We start from the raw sequence: 21,181 nt of genomic DNA on the forward strand, positions 1-21,181 counted from the left end.
GCTGTACTGGGCTGTACTGGGCTATACTGGGCTATACTGGGCTATACTGGGCTGTACTGGGCTGTACTGGGCTATACTGGGCTATACTGGGCTATACTGGTCTATACTGGGCTGTACTGGGCTGTACTGGGATATACCGAGGGGTTCCCAGACCTCCCTGCCATAACCCCCAAAAAAACGAGGCACCCCCAAAAAAACGGGGTACCCCAAAAAAAACGGGGTAACCCAAAAAAACGGGGTAACCCCTAAAATAACGGAGTGCCCCCAGAATAACGGAGTAACCCCTAAAATAACGGGGTACCCCCAAAATAACGGGGTGCCCCCAGAATAACGGGGTAACCCCTAAAATAACGGGGTGCCCGCAAAGTAACGGGGTACCTTCAAAATAACGGGGATACCCCCAAAATAACGGGGCACGCCCAAAATAACGGGGATACCCCCAAAATAACGGGGTGTCCCCAAAATAACGGGGATACCCCCAAAATAACTGGGATAACCCCAAAATAACGAGGTACCCCCAAAACAACGCGGTGCCCCCAAAGTAACGGGGATACCCCCAAAATAACGGTGTACCCCCAAAATAACGGAGTACCCCCCAAAACAACGCGGTGCCCCCAGAATAAGGGGGTGCCCCCAAAATAACGGGGTGCCCCCAAAATAACGGGGATACCCCCAGAATAAGGGGATACCCTCAAAATAACGGGGTGCCCCCAAAATAACGGTGTACCCCCAAAATAACGAGGTACCCCCAAAACAACGCGGTGCCCCCAAAATAACGGGGATACCCCCAAAATAACGGTGTACCCCCAAAATAACGGGGTGCCCCCAGAATAAGGGGGTGCCCCCAAAATAACGGTGCGCCCCCAAAATAACGGTGTACCCCCAAAATAACGGGGTGCCCCCCTCCCCCAGGGCTGGTGCCCCCAGAATAAGGGGGTGCCCCCAGAATAACGGGGATACCCCCAAAATAACGGGGATACCCCCAAAATAACGAGGTACCCCCAAAACAACGCGGTGCCCCCAGAATAACAGGGTAACCCCTAAAATAACGGGGTAACCTCTAAAATAACGAGGTACCCCAAAACAACGCAGTGCCCCCAGAATAACGGTGTACCCCCAAAATAACGGGGTGCCCCCAAAATAACGGTGTACCCCCAAAATAACGGGGATACCCCCAAAATAACGGGGATACCCCCAAAATAACGGTGTACCCCCAAAACAACGCGGTGCCCCCAGAATAACGAGGTGCCCCCAAAATAACGGGGATACCCCCAAAATAACGGTGCGCCCCCAAAATAACGGGGATACCCCCAAAATAACGAGGTGCCCCCAAAATAACGGGGTGCCCCCAGAATAAGGGGGTGCCCCCAAAATAACGGGGTGCCCCCAAAATAACGGTGTACCCCCAAAACAACGGGGTGCCCCCCTCCCCCAGGGCTGGTGCCCCCAGAATAAGGGGGTGCCCCCAGAATAACGGGGATACCCCCAGAATAACGGGGATACCCCCAAAATAACGAGGTACCCCCAAAACAACGCGGTGCCCCCAGAATAACAGGGTAACCCCTAAAATAACGGGGTAACCTCTAAAATAACGAGGTACCCCAAAACAACGCAGTGCCCCCAGAATAAGGGGGTGCCCCAGAATAACGGGGATACCCCCAAAATAACGAGGTGCCCCCAAAATAACGGGGATACCCCCAAAATAACGGTGTACCCCCAAAATAACGAGGTACCCCCAAAGTAACGGTGTACCCCCAAAACAACGGGGTGCCCCCCTCCCCCAGGGCTGGTGCCCCCCCCGTTCGTGCCGGACCCACGCGTGGTTTACGCCAAGGACCTGGAGGACGTGGGCGCCTTCTCGACGGTGAAGGGCGTGGAGCTGGACGGGGCGGACGCGGCGCTGGGCGACGCCTTCGCCTCGGGCACGGTGCCCATCCCCTGGCAGGAGGAGCTGATCGAGACCGGCGGTCTTCGAGGAGCTCAACGTCTGGGGGCTCCGGGGGACGCTGCCCCCCGACCTGGACCCCAGCGCGGCCGGGGGGGCGGCGGGGGGGAAATCCTCCACCTGTAGGTTGTTGTGAGGGGAGGGGCGCGCCCCGGAATTGTGGGGGGCGGGGGGGTGGTTGGTGTGAGAGGGATTAGAATGTGGTTTTGGGGGGGGTGGGTGGATGAGTGGGGTTACAGACAGAAATTTGGGGGGGGGTTGTTGGTGTGAGAGGGATTACAGCCAGAAATTTGGGGGGTGGTTGGTGTGAGAGGGATTGCACCCCGAAATTTTGAGGAGTACGGTTGGTGTGAGAGGGATTGCACCCCGAAATTTGGGGGGGGGATTTTGGGGGGTGGTTGGTGTGAGAGGGATTGCACCCCGAAATTTGGGGGGGGGGGTTGTTGGTGTGAGAGGGATTACAGCCAGAAATTTGGGGGGGTGCGGTTGGGGTGAGAGGGATTACAGCCAGAAATTTGGGGGGGGTGCGGTTGGTGTGAGAGGGGATTACAGCCAGAAATTTTGGGGGGGGTGCGGTTGGTGTGAGTGGATCACAACCCGAAATTTTGGGGGAGACACCTGTTATGAGTGGAATTGCACCATGAAATTTTGGGGTGGGTGGTTGGTGTGGAGGGATTACAGCCAGAAATTGGGGGGGGGTACGGTTGGTGTGAGAGGGATTGCACCCCGAAATTTTGGGGGTGGGGTTGGTTGTGAGAGGGATTGCACCCCGAAATTTGAGGGGGGTGTTTGGTGTGAGGGGATTGCACCCCGAAATTTTGGGGGTGGTGGTTGGTGTGAGAGGGATTGCACCCCGAATTTGGGGGGGGGGGGGTGTTGGTGTGAGAGGGATTGCACCCCGAAATTTTGGGGGGTGGTTGGTTGTGAGAGGATTGCACCCCGAAATTTGGGGGGTGGTTGGGTGTGAGAGGGATTGCACCCCGAAATTTGGGGGGTACGGTTGGTGTGAGAGGGATTGCACCCCGAAATTTTGGGGGGTGGTTGGTGTGAGAGGGATTGCACCCCGAAATTTGGGGGGTGGTTGGTGTGAGAGGGATTACAGCCAGAAATTTGGGGGGGGTGCGGTTGGTGTGAGTGGGATTGCACCCCGAAATTTTGGGGGAGACACCTGTTATGAGTGGAATTGCACCCCGAAATTTTGGGGGGGAATGGTTGCTGTGAGTGGGATTGGGGGGGAGGATACCCCAAAAAATGGGGGGGATTCTGCCCCGGGGTGGGGGGAGGGCTCCAAAAATTGGGGTGTCCCCACAGGAGGATCAGAATTGGGGTGTCCCCCCCCCTTTTTTGGGGGTGTCTGGAATTTGGGGGGGAGACAAAACCGCGGAATCCCCCCAGGATCCCCAAAATCCAACGCCCCCCCCCAAAAAAAGGAGACACCCCCAAAAATTGGAGTCCCGCCCCTCCCCCCCCTCCTCAGCTCGGTGCCACCTTGGGGGGGACACAACAGCCCCCCCCAAAACGGACCCCTTGGGGGGGTCCCCAAATTTACCTCATGTCCCCTCCCCCCCCGTGACCCAGGGACACCTTTTGGGACCCCCCGAAAAAAGGGGGGACCCCTCCCCCCCCAGAAGGGGGGTTCCCCTTCCCCTCCCCCTTTGGTGTACAATAAATCGTGATTGTTGCTGCTCCGAGGGGGGGTCTGGATTTGGGGACCCCCCGATGTCCCCAAAGTGCCACCGCCAATGGGAACCGCCCCCCCACAGTGTCACCAATGTCCCCAACGCCCCCCCGTGTCCCCCCAACACCCCCATGTCCCCAAATGTCCCCAAATGTCCCAAAGTGTCCCCGATGTCCCCAATGCCCTCAATGTCCCTGTTGTCCCCAATGTCCCCAAATGTCCCCAGTGTCCTCAATGCCCTCAATGCCCTCAATGTCCCCAATGTCCCCAAATGTCCCCAAATGTCTCCAATGTCCCCAATGTCCCCAATGTCCCCAATGTCCCCAATGTCCCCAATGTCCCCAATGTCCCCAAATGTCCCCAAATGTCCCCAATGTCCCCAGTGTCCTCAATGTCCCCAATGTCCCCAATGCCCTCAATGTCCCCAATCCCCCCAATGTCCCCAATGTCCCCAAATGTCCCCAAGGCAAGCTCAGCTCTACGGTGTTTATTGGCGTCTCTAACACTCACTGATGCAGATAAATAGTGGACATTTGTCACCGCCGCCACCCCCCCCGCGGGGACACCCCGGGGACCCCCCGCCACCCCCGCGGGGACCCCTCCCCCACAGGGACCCCCCCCGAGGGGGCCACCCGGGAGGGGACACGCGGGGGGGGGGGGTGGGGACATCCATGGGGACACCCCGGTGGGGACAGGGCCACCCCCTTGGGGACATCCCAGTGGGGACACTCCTTTTTGGTGCCACCCCCTTTTATTGGGGGACACCACCACCCAGTGACGTCACCACCGAGGTCACCCCAATGGGGTCCCCATTTTGGGGCCACCCCCGCCCCTCCCCCGCTGTCCCCAGGGTCCCCCCTCCCCTCCCCTCCCCCTCCGTTTTGTTTTGCCACTTTTCCCCGTTTTCGTTCCTTTTTTTGCCTTTTTTTTTTTTTTTTGTTTTTCCCCCTAAAGTGCGGTCGGGGGGAGGGAGGGGGAGGGGACATTGGTGGTGGGGGAGGGGCGGCGCGTGTGGGGTGGGGGAGGGGCGGGGGGGGGGTCAGTCAGTAGCAAACGCGGCCACGAAAGTGCAAAAGGGGGGAGGGGCCGCGGGGGGAGGGGGAGGGGAGGGGGCCTCGCACGAGGATTCGCTCGATCAGACGGGATTTGCACGAGGATTGTCCTTGCACGGGGATTTGCACGAGGATTTGCTCACTCACACGTGGGATTTGCACGAGGATTTGTTCACTCACACGTGGGATTTGCACCAGGATGGGGCTTTGAATGAAGCCAATCCTTGCACGAGGATGATCCTTGCACAAAAACAATCCTTGCACAAGGAAAATCCCTTGCACGGGAACAATCTTTGCACGAGGATTGTCCTTGCACGAGGATCCTCACACGAGGATTTGCTCACTCAAACACGGGATTTGCACGAGGATGGGACCTTCAATAAAGCCAATCCTTGCACGAGGATGATCCTTGCACAAGGACAGTTTTTGCACGAGGATTTGCTCTGTGGAGTGTGGGGTTTGTGCAAGACAACCCTTGCACAAGGACCGTTTTTGCACGAGGATGATCCTTGCACGAGGATCCTCACACGAGGATTTGCTCACTCAAACACGGGATTTGCACGAGGATGGGGCTTTGAACAAGGACGATCTTTGCACAAGGATTGTCTTTGCACAAGCATGATCCTTGCACGGGGATCCTTGCACAAGGACAGTTTTTTTGCACAAGGATTGTCCTTGCACGAGGATCCTCACACGAGGATTTGCTCACTCACACGTGGGATTTGCACGAGGATGGGACCTTGAATGAAGCCAATCTTTGCACAAGGATGATCCTTGCACAAGGACAAGGTTTTGCACGAGGATTTGCTCACTCAAACACAGGATTTGCACGAGGATGGGACCTTGCACGGGAACAATCTTTGCACAAGGATTGTCCTTGCACGAGGATCCTCACACGAGGATTTGCTCACTCAAACACGGGATTTGCACGAGGATGGGGCCTTGAATGAAGCCAATCCTTGCACGAGGATGATCCTTGCACAAGGACAAGGTTTTGCACGAGGATTTGCTCACTCAAACACGGGATTTGCACGAGGATTTGCCCTTGCACGGGAACAATCTTTGCACAAGGATGATCCTTGCACGAGGATCCTCACACGAGGATTTGCTCACTCAAACACGGGATTTGCACGAGGATGGGACCTTGAATGAAGCCAATCCTTGCACAAGGATGATCCTTGCACAAGGACAAGGTTTTGCACGAGGATTTGCTCACTCAAACACGGGATTTGCACGAGGATTTGCCCTTGCACGGGAACAATCTTTGCACGAGGATTGTCCTTGCACGAGGATCCTCACACGAGGATTTGCTCACTCAAACACGGGATTTGCACGAGGATGGGACCTTGAATGAAACCAATCCTTGCACAAAGACAATATTTGCACAAGGACATCCCTTGCACAAGCATGATCCTTGCACGAGGATGATCCTTGCACAAAAACAATCCTTGCACAAGGAAAATCACTTGCACGAGGAAAATCCCTTGCACGAGGATTTGCCCTTGCACGGGAACAATCTTTGCACAAGGATTGTCCTTGCACGAGGATCCTCACACGAGGATTTGCTCACTCACACGTGGGATTTGCACGAGGATGGGACCTTGAATGAAGCCAATCCTTGCACAAGGGCAGTTTTTACACAAGGATTTGCCCTTGCACGAGGACAATCTTTGCACAAGGATTGTCTTTGCACGAGGATCCTCACACGAGGATTTGCTCACTCACACGCGGGATTTGCACGAGGACAATCCTTGCACAAGGACATTCCTTGCACGAGGATCCTCACACGAGGATTTGCTCTCTGGAGTGTGGGGTTTGCACGAGGACGATCCTTGCACGAGGATTTTTGCACGAGGACGATCCTTGCACGAGGATTTTTGCACGAGGACGATCCTTGCACGAGGATTTTTGCACGAGGATGATCCTTGCACAAGGATTTTTGCACGAGGACGATCCTTGCACGAGGATTTTTGCACAAGGACGAGGCTCCCTCCTTGTGCAAAGCCCCTCCCACCCCCGTGCAAGCCCCGCCCCCGCACATTGCAGGTGAGTGTGAGTGGGAGTGGGAGTGTGGGGGGGCCTTGCACACTCGTGTGAGGCACAAGGGGGTCAGGGGGGTGTGCAAGGGGAGGGGTCTGCACAGGGACCCAGCCCAGAGCCTTGCACACTCACAGCTGTACAGGAGAGCTCCTTGCACACTCAGGATTGCACAGGGACCCCTTTGCACACTCAGGATTGTACGAGGATCCTCCTTTGCACACTCAGAATTGCACAGGGACCCCTTTGCACACTCACAGCTGCACAGAAGAGCTCCTTGCACACTCAGGATTGCATGGGGAGAATCTTTTGCACACTCAGAATTGCACAGGGACCCCTTTGCACACTCACAGCTGCACATGGAGAGCTCCTTGCACACTCAGGATTGCACAGGGACCCCTTTGCACACTCAGGATTGCACGAGGATCCTCCTTTGCACACTCAGAATTGCACAGGGACCCCTTTGCACACTCACAGCTGCACAGAAGAGCTCCTTGCACACTCAGGATTGCATGGGGAGAATCTTTTGCACACTTCAGAATTGCACAGGGAGAGTCCCTTGCACACTCAGAATTACACAGGGAGAATCCTTTGCACACTCAGAATTGCACAGGGACCCCTTGCACACTCAGGATTGCACGAGGATCCTCCTTTGCACACTCAGGATTGCACAGGGACCCCTTTGCACACTCACAGCTGCACAGGGAGAGCTCCTTGCACACTCAGGATTGCATGGGGAGAATCCTTTGCACACTCAGAATTGCACAGGGACCCCTTTGCACACTCACAGCTGCACAGAAGAGCTCCTTGCACACTCAGGATTGCACAGGGACCCCTTTGCACACTCACAGCTGCACAGGGAGAGCTCCTTGCACACTCAGGATTGCATGGGGAGAATCCTTTGCACACTCAGAATTGCACAGGGACCCCTTTGCACACTCACAGCTGCACAGAAGAGCTCCTTGCACACTCAGGATTGCACAGGGACCCCTTTGCACACTCACAGCTGCACAGAAGAGCTCCTTGCACACTCAGGATTGCATGGGGAGAATCTTTTGCACACTCAGAATTGCACAGGGAGAGTCCTTGCACACTCAGAATTACACAGGGAGAATCCTTTGCACACTCAGAATTGCACAGGGACCCCTTTGCACACTCAGGATTGCACAAGGATCCTCATTTGCACACTCACAACTGCACAAGGAGCCCTTTGCACGCTCAGAATTGCACTGGAAAAGTCTTTTGCACGCTCACCATTGCACAGGGACCCCTTTGCACACCCACAATTGCACGAGGATCCTTTTGCACACCCAGCATTGCACAGGGACCCCTTTGCACACTCACCATTGCACGAGCCCCATCCCTTGCACACTCAGGATTGCCCAAGGAGCCTTTTGCACACCCGCAATTGCTCAAGGAGCTTTTTGCACACTCAGGATTGCACAGGGATGCTCCTTTGCACACCCACAATTACACATGGACTGCTTTGCACACTCACAATTGCATGAGGCCCCTGCCTTGCACACTCAGGATTGCCCAAGGACCCTTTTGCACACCCACAATTGCTCAAGGAGCTTTTTGCACGCTCAGGATTGCACAAGGATCCTTTTGCACACTCAGGATTGCACGAGGCCCCTCCCTTGCACACTCAGGATTGCACAGGGACCCCTTTGCACACTCAGGGTTGCACAGGGATGCTCCTTTGCACACTCAGCATTGCACGAGGACCCCCCTTGCACACTCACCATTGCACAAGGATCCTTTTGCACACTCAGGATTGCACAAGGACCCCCCTTTGCACACTCACCATTGCACGAGGATCCTTTTGCACACTCAGCATTGCACAAGGACCCCCCTTTGCACACTCACCATTGCACGAGGATCCTTTTGCACACTCAGGATTGCACAAGGACCCCCCTTTGCACACTCACCATTGCACAAAGACCCCCTTTGCACACTCAGGATTGCACAGGGATGCTCCTTTGCACACTCACCATTGCACGAGGACCCCCCTTTGCACACTCACCATTGCATGAGGATCCTTTTGCACACTCACAGGGACCCCCCTTGCACACTCAGCATTGCACGAGGATCCTTTTGCACACTCAGGATTGCACGAGGCCCCTCCCCTTGCACACTCGCCCCCCCCGCCCCTCCCCCCGCCGGGGGTGCTGGAATGTCGCTGCGATGCCGATAAGGTGCCGAAGGGGGGGGGGGGGGGGTTGGGATTTTGGGGGGGCCCCGGGATAGTGGGGGGGGGCCCCGACTCCGGTGGGGGGGAGGGGTCCCTGTGGTGGGGGAGGGGCCCCATTGGGGGTGCAAAATGCTGCGGGGGGAGGGGCGGGCCCCGAATATTGGGGGGAGGGGGACTCTGGAGTGGGGGAGGGGCTGCTTGGGGGTTGCCCTGTATTGGGGGGGGTCTTTGCTATTTTGGGGGGGTCCCTGTGCTCGTGGGGGGGGCTCAAACCCTTCCCCTCCCCCCCAAATTTGGGGTGACTGGAAGCTCCCCCCACCTCCCAGTATCCCCAGTGCTGCTCCCAGTCTGATACTGGTCCCTGTGCCCCGACCCCCAAAAAAACTTCTGGGGGTCCTCCCATCACGATGCCTCCCCCCAAAATTATATCGGGGTCCCCATTTCTTATGGGACCCCCCCCTCAAGTTTTTGGGGACCCCAAAATCTCTGGGGCCCTCCCATAACTTCAATGGGGTTCATAAACCTCTGTTGGACCCCCCCCCCAAAATTTATGGGGTCCCCGAACCTCTCATGGGGACCCTCGACCTCTTATGGGACCCCCCAAACTTTTCGGGGCCCCCCAAACATTCATGGGGTCCATAAATTCCTATAGGGACCCCCCTATCGTGGGGCCCCCCCTTTTCCATGGGGTCCCCCAACATCTGCGGGACCCCCCAGCTCCTCCAGTCCCCCCCCCAATATGGGGCAGGGACGCCCCCTCCCCAAAAACCTCCTCCCCCGCCCTTCCCCCACCCCTCAGGTGCCCCCCCCCCGCTTTCCTCGGCCGCTCCCCTCCCCCCCCGGGGAACCCAAAACTGGGGGGGGCCGTGCTGGGGGGGGAGGGGGGCGGGGGGAGGAGCCCCCCCAGGACCCCCTGCCCCTCCCCCCCCGGCCAGGAAGCCGCGCTCGGGCTCGGGGAGGACGAGGGCGAGGGGGGAGGGGGAAGGGGAAGGGATAGGCGGCCACCAAGCGGGCCCGAAGGACAAGGGGAAAGCGGGGGGGGCCGGGGGGACGCAGGGACCCCCCCTGGGTGTCCCGCCAGGCTCGGGGTCCCCTCCCCCAGCCCGGCACAGCAGCGCCAGCGGCTGTTCCTGCACCGGGAACCCCCCGGCGGTGTCGGTGTCACCGGTGTCACCCGCGGCGCTGTCACCGCCGCCGGTGGCCCCGGGGGACAGCGGGACCCCGCCCCGGCGCCAGCGGCGGCTCCTCCCTGCCCGCGGCCGGCGGCGTGTAGGCGATGACGGTGGGCGGCGCCGGTGACCCCGGGGCTGACCTTTGCGGTGACCCTTGCGGTGACCCCTCCGCTGACCCCCGCGGTGACCCCGGTGCTGACCCCGGTACCGACCCTTGTCCTGACCCCTCAGCCGAGCCCCGCTGCCGGTGCCGCTGGGCGTGCCGGCTGAGCGCGGCCGCCGTCTTGCACACCTTGGCGCAGGTGGGGCAGGTGAAACGCAGCGACGGCCGCCGCCCCACCCGGCCCTGCGCCGCCGCCGCCGCCGCTGCCGGTGCCGCTGCCGGTGCCTCGTGTCCGCGCTGGTGCTTGCGCAGCTTGCGCAGCGCCGGGAAGCTCTTGCCGCACTCCCGGCACGGGTGCTGCCGCTCGCGGCGCCGCGGCGCGTCCCCGTCGCTGTCGTTGTCGCCGTCGCCCGGTGCCCGGCGCAGCGAGCGCAGCTTGCGCCGCCAGCGCGGCTTTTTGGCGCCGGGGGCGGCGCCGCCCGCCTTCCTCTTGGCCTTGTACGAGTAGTAGGGCCGCCAGAGCCGGTCCTCGGCGTCGCTGTCGTTGTCGCCGGGGCGCGGCTCGGCGCCGTCGCCGCGCAGGTCGGTGCCGGAGATGCGGCGTTTGACGATGGCCTCCTCGCCGATGCGCACGGTGATCTGGCACAGCCCCTCGCCCGCCGCCGAGCCCGCGTACGCCGGTTTGGCCACGTAGGTCATGGTGCGGCGCCAGCGTCGCCGGAGGAGTTCTGGGGGGTGGTGGCGGCGGCGGTGGCCTCGGTGGCGGCGGCGGCGGCCGCTCGCTGCGCCTCGATGTAATCGCGCAGCACCTGCTTCTTGATGGGCACCGCCGGCGTCACCGGCTGCGGCCGCGGGCCCTCGGGCAAGCCCCGGCGGCTCCTCGCCGGCGCGGCCGTTGTAGGCGATGACCGAGGCGGCGCCGCTGCCGCGGACGATGACCGAGGGCGCGGCGCGGCGTAGGCGATGACCGAGGCGGGCTCCGGCCGCGGCGGCGGCGGGAAGGCGGCGGTGGCCGCGGCGTCTCCCGGCGTGGCGGGCGGCGGCGGCGGCGCCCCGTCGGGCACGGCGCCCTGGCTGTAGGTTTTGTAGGGCCGCTTGTGCGCCCGCATGGGCAGCAGGCGGTAGAGCTTGAGCGCGTTGAGCTTGGGCCGGTAGCCGCCGTTGGGCGTCTTCTCGGAGGCGATGAGCCCCGGGCTGATGCCGTGGAAGGCTTTTTGGTGCGTCTTGAGGTTGTAGTAGGTGACGAAGGTGTCCCAGCAGAAGATGCACTGGTAGCGGCGCTCGCCCGTGTGCCACACCTCGTGCTTGGTGCGGTACTCGGCCAGCGCGAACACCTTGTCGCAGTAGCGGCACGGGTACTTGCGGCGCCACGAGTGGACGTTGGCGTGGCGCTTCAGGCTGGACAGCGTCATGTAGGAGCGCTGGCACACGCCGCACAGGTACAGCACCTGCCCGTCCACCACCTTCACCAGCGGCTCCTGCTCCGCGCCCGGCTCCAGCGCGCGGTGCCAGCAGCAGCAGCGCCTTCTTGGCCGCTTTCGGCGCCGCCGCCGCCGTGGTGGTGGTGGTGGTGGTGGTGGTGGTGGCGGTGGTGACGACGCCGGCGGCGCCGGGTGGTGACGCGCCGTCACGGTCGCCGTCGCCGTCCCCGTCGCGACACCCGACCTCGTGCGTCGCAGGCGATTGACGTGGATGAAGCTCTTGCCGCAGTGCCGGCAGCAACAGCCCGCGGCGCCCGCGGTGCAGCTTGGCGTGGAAAGCCAGCGCGGCCGCCGAGCTGAAGCCGCGGCCGCAGAGCCCGCAGCGCAGCGACGCCGGCGACGACGGCGAGGGCCGGCGGAGGGCGACGCCGTCACCGCCTCGCCGCCCGCGGGCGCCGTCTCTCCGCCGGCCGCCTCGCCGGGCCGCGCCGGGCAGGTGAGGTCCACGGGGGCGGCGGGGGCGCGGGGATCCCCCGGCGGCGCCGCCCAGGTGCCGTTCATGTCCCGCGGCGCCGGGCCGGCCTCCAGCCCCTGCAGCGAGGGGATGCCGAGGCGCCGGCCCACGGCCCCCAGCGCCCGCGCGGCCGCCGGCGACGGCACCGCCAGGCGCGAGTTGTAGATGAAGTTGAGGACGTCGGAGAAGACGCCGGCCTGGACGTCCGGCAGCTCCAGCACCTGGGCGGGCGAGGGGCAGGTGGGCTCCTGGGCCAGCGCTCGCTTGAAGAAGGGGCTGGAGGCGGCCAGGACGTTCTTATGGGCGCGGAATTTGGTGTCCTCGGCGATGATGGTGACGTCGCAGAACTGTCCCCGCAGGCGCTGCTCGTTCAGCTCCAGCAGCAGCGCCCGGCAGTGCCCGGCGTCCGACACCTCCACGACCGGAGCCATCCCCGCGCCGGCCACCTGCGGGGGACGGGGGTCACCTGGGGCGGTGGGGTCACGGCTTGGGGTCACCTGGGGCGGTGGGGTCATGGCTTGGGGTCACCTGGGTGGGTGGGGTCGTGATTTGGGGTCACCTGGGGGGTGGGGTCACAGTTTGGGGTCACCTGGGTGGGTGGGGTCGTGATTTGGGGTCACCTCAGTGGGTGGGGTCATGATTTGGGGTCACCTCAGTGGGTGGGGTCGTGATTTGAGGTCACCTGGGTGGGTGGGGTCATGATTTGAGGTCACCTGGGTGGGTGGGGTCACAGTTTGGGGTCATCTGGGGGGTGGGGTCACGGTTTGGGGTCACCTGGTGGGTGGGGTCACGGTTTGGGGTCACCTGGTGGGTGGGGTAATAATTTAGGGTCACCTGGGTGGGTGGGGTCACAGTTTGGGGTCACCTCAGTGGGTGGGGTCACGGTTTGTAGTCACCTGGGTGGGTGGGGTCATCATTTGGGGTCACCTCAGTGGGTGGGGTCACTGTTTGGGGTCACCTGGGTGGGTGGGGTCATGATTTGGGGTCACCTGGGTGGGTGGGGTCACAGTTTGGGGTCACCTGGGGGGGGTGGGGTCATGATTTGGGGTCACCTGGGGGGTGGGGTCACAGTTTGGGGTCACCTAGGGGGTGGGGTCACGGTTTGGGGTCACCTGGGGGGTGGGGTCACAATTTGGGGTCACCTAGGGGGTGGGGTCACAGTTTGGGGTCACCTGGGTGGGTGGGGTCACGATTTGGGGTCACCTGGGTGGGTGGGGTCACAGTTTGGGGTCACCTGGGTCCTGTCAGTGGGGCTGGATGGACACCTGGGTTGTGTTTTTGGGGTCACCTGCATGGTTGAATTCTCTCTTGGTGCCACCTGGGGCAATGATTTGGGGACACCCAGACCCCTGGTCACTATTTGGGGTCACTTGCAGCCCCTGTTTGGGATTGTCCGGACACCTGAGTCTCAAATTTGGGGTGACTCAAACATCTTGTTCACTATTTGGGGTCATCCAGACCCCTGGGTCCTGTATTTGGGGTCCCATGCATCCCCTGTTTGGGACCACCCAAACATCTCGTTCACTATTTCAGGTCACCCAGATCCCGTATTTGGGGTCATCAGTGGGTGACTTTAATAAAAAGAGTGGGTGACCATAAAAAAGAGTCTTTTATCTGGGGTCACCTGTGTCCCTTCGCTGGGTGGGGGTTCCCAATTCTGTGGGTCAGAGCCTCTCGGTTCTGTGGGGTCGGGGGTCCCAAAATTCCCTGGAGCTGTGGGGTTGTGACTGGGGGTCCCCCTGTCCCCGGGGGTCACTCTGACGTTTTAGGATCCCCCTGTCCCCTCTCCCGGGGTCACTCTGGGGTTTTAGGGTCCCCTGTCCCCGGGGTCACTCCGGGGTTTCGGTCCCCCTGGCCCCTGTCCGGGGGTCGCTGTCCCTCGGTCCCTCGCAGCCATTTTGTGTCGCGGCCTGAGGCGGCTCAAAATGGCGGCGGCGCGGCGAGCGCGGGAAAACCGGGACCGAACCACCGGGGAGAAACCGCGGGGGGAGCGGGGACAGAACCACCGGGAACCGCGGGGGGAGCAGGGGCAGAACCACCGGGAATCGCGGGGGGAGCAGGGGCAGAACCACCGGGAACCGCGGGGGAAGCAGAGGCAGAACAACCGGGAACCGCGGGGGGAGCAGGGGCAGAACAACCGGGAATCGCGGGGGGAGTAGGGGCAGAACCACCGGGAATCGCGGGGGGAGCGGGGGCAGAACCACCGGGAACCGCGGGGGGAGTAGGGGCAGAACCACCGGGAATAGCGGGGGAAGCAGGGGCAGAACCACCGGGAATCGCGGGGGGAGCAGGGGCAGAACCACCGGGAACCGCGGGGGGAGCAGGGGCAGAACCACCGGGAACCGCGGGGGGAGCAGGGGCAGAACCACCAGGAATCGCGGGGGGATCGGGGGCAGAACCACCGGGAATCGCGGGGGGAGCAGGGGCAGAACCACCGGGAACCGCGGGGGGAGTAGGGGCAGAACCACCGGGAATCGCGGGGGGACCCAGGGATGGATCCATTAATGGACCCTGACCCACAGCTCTGACCCATGGCCAGACCCACATCTGGACCCACATCTGGAGCTGCAGCATCACCCCCAAGCCCTGGGGCTGCCCCGCAGCCCCTCCGGGGTGTCAACCCCAGCCTGACCCACAGTCAGACCAGAGTCTCCCCTCCCAGCGCCCCCCAGTATCCCCCCAGTGCCCCCCAGTATCCCCCCAGTGCCTCACCTGTGCGCGGGGTCCTCATGGACTGGGTGTTGCTGCTCCGGGGGTCCTCGGGGGGGGGTCACAGCCGGCCAGGCCTCCTGGACAGGGGGAACACCGAGAGAGGGGTCGCAACACCCGGATTTGGGGGTACCCGGGGTCACTGAGGGGTCACAACACCCGGATTTTGTCACCCGGACATGGGTGACAAAGTGGCAGCGAAAGGGGGGAAGGGATTCTCCAGCGTGACGTCACCATCACAGCAAAGGGACAGGTGTGACATCATCTGAAGGGGTTGGAGGGTGACGTCATCTGGTGGAAGAGTGACATCATGGAAGGGTTGGGGGTCAGGGTTGGCGTGACATCATTGTCACTGACAGGGCGTGGGTGTGACGTCATTGTAGGGGGTGGAGAGTGGCATGACGTCACCACAAGAGGACACCTGTGACAACATGGGGAGGGGTTGGGCAGTGTGACGTCATCAGAGTGACGTTGTGGGGGGTGTGTCACACACAGAGATGAGGGGACACCTGGCGGGGAGGTGACAACCTGACGCAGCCGCCACAACCGGAGCCCCACGGGGATTTTGGGGGCTGGGGGGAGGGGCAAAAGTGGAGGGACCTCCCCCGTGCACCCCTCCCCCACCTGGGACCCCCCCAAACCCTCCCCATCACCCGGAACACCCCAAAATCCCCCGGGGGGGACCCCGAGTGTCACCGGGGGGGTGGGAGGGGGACACACCCACCCTCCCCCACCCTGTACCCCCCCCTTCCCCCCCCAGTACCCCCGGAGCCGCCTGACAGTGGTGTCCCGTCCGTGACGTCACCGAGAGAGGAGGGGGGAGTGTCACCCACCTGTTGCCATGGAAACAATCCCCCCTCCCCCCAGACCCCTCCCCTTCCCTCCGTCCGGACACACCTTTCAGCTGCGGCCAATCAGGAGGCAGCGAGCGCCAGGCCACGCCCACCCCTTCCCAGGACCACGCCCAACCGCTGGAAATGGGAGTGCGCGCGCTGCTGACGTCATGGGCTCACCTGGATGCTCATTGGCTGGGCTGGGAGTGACGTCACGGGGCCCCGTCCTGCCGCGGGCGGTGTTTAAGGAGCAGGCGGAGGCTGCGGGGGCGGGGCCAGAGGGGCGTGGTCAGAAATGGGCGTGGTCAGAAAGGGACGGGGTTAAGGGGGGCATGGGAGTGTCACCGCGTCACTGGCGGGAGAGGGGAGGACAGGACACAACAGGTGTGACACACAAAAGTACAGGTGTGACACACACAGATGTGACACTGACACCTGCACACGCACATAGGTGACACACACACACAGGTGTGACACCCGCACACACAAACACACAAGTGTGACACGCCAAGGACAGGCATGAGGTACAGCCAGACATGGATTGGCAACCACGCACGGACATACAGCCACGCACAACCGCACACGGATGTACAACCGCACTGGAATGTGACAGACAACCGGACACGGATGTACAACCGCGCACGGATACAACACACAGATGCACAACCGTGCACAGGTGTGATATGCAACCACACAGGGACATGGGACACAGCCACACGTGGATGTACAACAACACCAGAGTGTGATGCACAACCAAACACGGCTGTACAACCGCACACGGATGTACAATCACACATGGATGTGAGATACAGCCCAACACAGATGTACAACTGCACAGGGATGTGACACACAACCAAGCATAGATGTACAACCACACAGGGATGTGAGACAACTGCACAGGGACACAACACACCTGCATAGAGACACTCGGCACACAGACGTGACACACGACTACACGCAGACAACCAACCACAACCCCCACACGGGCACACAACCACACAAGGGCGTGACACAACCGCACATGGATGTGCAACCACAGAAAGAACCCCCCACACGAAACCCCCGGACAGGTGCACAACCACACAGGGACGCTTGACAGGCAGAGACACAATTGCTCTCAGATACCCCACACACAACCCATGGGAGCACAACCGCACATGGATGTGACGCGCCCATAGCTGTACGCTGACACTTCACACGCAGAGGCACAACCGCACACGAACAACCCTCACACGCATGTACAACTGCACATGGATGCTTGACAGGCAGAGGCAGAACCGCTCAAGAATGTGACACATAACTGGACACGAACACACAACACCCACAAGCACAGGCAGAGGCACAAACGCACGCAAACAACCCTCACAACGTATCTACAACCACACGTGGATGCTTGACAGGCAGCGGCACAACCGCACAGGGACACGCAGCACTCACAAGCACACGCAGATGCTCAACTGAACACAAACAACCCCCACACGGATGCACAACCGCACACAGGCACTTGACAGGCAGAGACACAACCGCACAGCTACACACAGCACTCACAGAACACACAAACAACCCTCAGGTAACTCCCACACGGATGCACAACCGCTCACAGGCACCTGACACGCAGATGCACAACCAAACACAAACAACCCTCACACAACCCTGGCACAGACGCACAACAGCGCACGGACCAACAACCAGACACACTCGACACAAACAACAGACGCAGGCAAACAACTGGACACGAGACTGGACACAAACAACCGGACACGGATCAAGAACTGGACACGGACAAACAACCGCACACGGACACAACATGCAACTGTCACGCCAACAAACACCCGCACGGACACCACACACGGACGAACAACCGGACACGCACAAACAACCCCCGCGCAGAAGCACCCGTGCACGGCCCTGACACACCCGCACACGGAGCTGTCACACTCACTCACACCCGCACGGGGACACCCCCTCAGACCCCCCCATCCCGGCACAAACACGCAGCTGCCCCCCCCCACCCCCCCGCGTCACCCTTGTCACCCCGCCGGGGTCCAACCCCCTCCCCCCAACAGCGCTTTGGGGGGGCTGGGGGGTGTCGGGTGTCATTTGGGGGGGGCAGAGTGGGGTCCTGGGTGGGGGAGGGACGTTTTGGGGTCCCGTGGGGGGAGCGGGGGGTGTCGCTAGAGAGGTGACACTTTGGGGGGGTCCCGGAGCACTTTGGGGGTCCCGGGGAGACACTTTGGGGGTGCCGTGAGGGTGTTTAGGGAGGGTCTGGGGGTGTTCGGAAGCTTTTGGGGGGCGTTTAGGGGGCGGGGGGGAATTTCGGGGGGTGGGCGTGACCCAGGGCAGTGCGGGGGATGGGGGTCGCGTTCCCCCCGCCCCGACCCCCCCGTGGGACGCGGGGGTCGCGCCGGGGGTCGCGGAGCGGTGACAGCGCGGGGGTCGCGGGGGCTCCGTGGGGGCGGGGTCCTGGGTGGGGGTGGGGGGGGTCCCGGGGTGGGAATGGGGGGGGGGTCCCGGCGCTCTGCGGGGGTCCCGGGGTTGGGGGGGGTCGTTACCGGGGCCTGTCCCGGGGCCGGTGATGTCGCGACGGCGGCGGCGGCGGCGGCACAAGATGGAGGCGGCGCGTTGGGCCCCGGGTGGGAGGGAGGGAGGGACCCCCCCGCCCCACGGCGCAGGGACACGGGGGGGACACGCGGGGGACACGCGGGGGGACACCCCGAGAGGGGGGCGGAGGGGGAATGGGGGGGGAGGGGATGGGGGGGACAGAGGGACGTGGGGAGGGGACAGCGGGACATGAGCGGGGCGACACGGGGGGGGCACGGGGGGGACACGGGGGGGACAAAACCGGGGGGACAAAATCGGGGGGACACTGGGGGACAAAATCGGGGGGATAAAACCGGGGGGATAAACCTGGGGGGACACGGGGGGGATACAAGGGGAGGACAAAACCGGGGGGACACTGGGGGGACAAAACCGGGGGGACAAAATCGGGGGGATAAAACCGGGGGGATACGGGAGGAGGGGACACATGGTGGGACACGGGGCGGGGACAAAACCGGGGGGATACGGGATGGGGGGGACACGGGGGGGACAAAATCAGGGTAAGAGTGGGGGGACAGCTGGGGGGACACGGCGGGGACACAGCGAGGGGGACAGAGAGGGACACGGGGGGACACAACCGGGGTAAAAGTGGGGGGACAGTGGGACACGGGGGGGGCACAAGGGGACATTTGAGGGGACAGTGGGACACAACTGGGGGTAAAGCTGGGGGTACAGGCGGTCAGGGGGACATGGAGGGGACAGTTTGGGGGACAGGGGGTGACAGCAGGACACAACCGGGGGACATGGGCAGGGTGGGGACACAGGGGAGGAGGGAAACAACCAAGGACAGGAGTGGGACACAAAGTGACACAAGAGACAGAACTGGGGACAAATCTGGGGATACAATGACACAATGAAGGACACAACGAGAGAGAGATGGGGACAAAACCGGGGACACAACAGGGGACACAGTGACACAACCCTCACAAAACTGGGGACAAAACCGGGGACAAAACTGGGGACAAAACCAGGGACAAAACTGGGGACACAGTGACACAACCCTCACAAAACTGGGGACAAAACCGGGGACAAAACTGGGGACAAAACCGGGGACAAAACTGGGGACACAGTGACACAACCCTCACAAAACTGGGGACACAGCTGGGGACACAACAGGGGACACAGTGACACAACCCTCACAAAACTGGGGACAAAACCGGGGACAAAACCAGGGACAAAACTGGGGACACAGTGACACAACCCTCACAAAACTGGGGACACAGCTGGGGACACAACCGGGGTTACGGTGTCACAGTGCCATGGGCACAGCTGGGGACACAACAGGTCACAAACAGTGACACAACGAGACAGCTGGGGACAAAATGAGGGACACAACCATGGTGGCACAACTCAAAAATGGGGACAAAGCGGTGACACGAGCGGTGACAACACCAGGGCCACAACAGCCACGGCTGGGTGTAGCAGAGACCCTGCTCTGTGTGTGTGGGAGGGGTCAGTTGCCACTGTGCCCTCGGTGTCACCTCGTGTCACGTTGTCACCGTGGTGCTGGCTGTGTGTGTGTGGGGTTTTGTGTGTCTGGCTGTGCCATGTGGGGCTGTGTCAGGTTGTACTTTTGGGTTGTGCCTCAGGCTGTGTGACACGGATTGGGTTGTATCTCAGACTGTGTCACACAGGTTGGGTTGTATCTCAGACTGTGTCACATGGGTCAGGCGGTACCCTTGGGTTGTACCTCAGACTGTGTCACACAGGTTGAGTTGTACCTCAGACACTATCACAGAGGTTTGGCTGTACCTTTGGGCTGTGCCTCAGGCTGTGTAACATGGGTTGTTTGTATCTCAGACTGTGTCACACGGGTTGGGTTGTACCTCAAATACTATCACAGAGGTTGGGCTGTACCTTTGGGCTGTGCCTCAGACTTGCCACACAGGTTGAGTTGTACCTTTGAGTTGTACTCTAGGCTGTGTCCCACAGGTTGGGCTGTACCTCTGGGCTGTGCCTCAGACTGTGTCACACAGGTTGAGTTGTACCTTTGGGCTCTACCTCAGACTGTATCCCCATGGGTTGAGTTGTACCCTTGGGCTGTACTTCAGACTCTGTCACACAGGTTGGGTTGTACCCTTGGGGCTGTACCTCAGGCTGTCACATGGGTTGAGTTGTTTGTACCTCAGGCTGTGTCTGTCACACAGGTTGGGTTGTTTGTACCTCAGGCTGTGTCACACAGGTTGGGTTGTACCCTTGGGCTGTACCTCAGACTGTGTCTGTCACACATTTTGGGTTGTTTGTACCTCAGGCTGTGTCACACAGGTTGGGTTGTACCCTTGGGCTGTACCTCAGGCTGTGTCACATGGGTTGGGTTGTACCCTTGGGCTGTACCTCAGACTGTGTCTGTCACACATGTTGGGTTGTTTGTACCTCAGGCTGTGTCACACAGGTTGGGTTGTTTGTACCTCAGGCTGTGTCACACAGGTTGGGTTGTACCCTTGGGCTGTACCCCAGGCTGTGTCACACAGGTTGGGTTGTTTGTACCTCAGGCTGTGTCACACAGGTTGGGTTGTACCCTTGGGCTGTACCCCAGGCTGTGTCACACATGTTGGGTTGTTTGTACCTCAGGCTGTGTCACACAGGTTGGGTTGTTTGTACCTCAGGCTGTGTCACACAGGTTGGGTTGTACCCTTGGGCTGTACCTCAGGCTGTATCTGTCACACATGTTGGGTTGTTTGTACCTCAGGCTGTGTCACACAGGTTGGGTTGTTTGTACCCCAGGCTGTGTCACACATGTTGGGTTGTTTGTACCTCAGGCTGTGTCACATGGGTTGGGTTGTACCCTTGGGCTGTACCCCAGGCTGTGTCACACATGTTGGGTTGTTTGTACCTCAGGCTGTGTCACACAGGTTGGGTTGTTTGTACCCCAGGCTGTGTCACACAGGTTGGGTTGTTTGTACCTCAGGCTGTGTCACACAGTGT

At 61.2% G+C, this 21,181-nt stretch overlaps 1 protein-coding gene and 1 long non-coding RNA gene across 3 annotated transcripts in view; both read right to left on the reverse strand.

Annotated features, from left to right (window-relative positions):
* The window catches only part of ZBTB4 (zinc finger and BTB domain containing 4), a gene marked incomplete at its 3' end in the record, with an annotated part of 25,161 nt that extends 6,818 nt beyond the window's left edge, over positions 1-18,343 (reverse strand). Inside the window, 12 exon segments of the mRNA XM_079332786.1 lie at positions 1,829-1,951; positions 10,096-10,886; positions 10,889-11,024; positions 11,026-11,128; positions 11,131-11,689; positions 11,691-11,857; positions 11,860-11,902; positions 11,904-12,026; positions 12,029-12,562; positions 14,829-14,905; positions 15,839-15,919; positions 18,211-18,343. Of these exon segments, the coding sequence (XP_079188912.1) occupies positions 1,829-1,951; positions 10,096-10,886; positions 10,889-11,024; positions 11,026-11,128; positions 11,131-11,689; positions 11,691-11,857; positions 11,860-11,902; positions 11,904-12,026; positions 12,029-12,547 (2,564 nt within the window). The 5' untranslated portion in view covers positions 12,548-12,562; positions 14,829-14,905; positions 15,839-15,919; positions 18,211-18,343.
* Positions 18,344-19,772: 1,429 nt separating this feature from the next.
* Positions 19,773-20,713, reverse strand: LOC306816332. 2 transcript variants are annotated; one of them, XR_013777640.1, is made up of 5 exons: positions 20,630-20,713; positions 20,503-20,590; positions 20,420-20,463; positions 20,157-20,244; positions 19,815-19,871 (listed from the first exon to the last, which is right to left on the reverse strand). It is a non-coding gene; the product is annotated as an uncharacterized lncRNA (long non-coding RNA). The 2 variants fall into 2 exon arrangements; XR_013777639.1 differs by lacking the exons at positions 20,503-20,590; positions 20,630-20,713 and adding an exon at positions 20,114-20,126 and having other exon boundaries at positions 19,773-19,871; positions 20,170-20,257; positions 20,420-20,496.
* Positions 20,714-21,181: the final 468 nt, after the last annotated feature.

The sequence above is a fragment of the Erithacus rubecula genome, assembly GCF_903797595.1.
Source record: "Erithacus rubecula genome assembly, contig: scaffold_524_arrow_ctg1, whole genome shotgun sequence".
Taxonomy (NCBI): Eukaryota; Metazoa; Chordata; class Aves; order Passeriformes; family Muscicapidae; genus Erithacus; species Erithacus rubecula.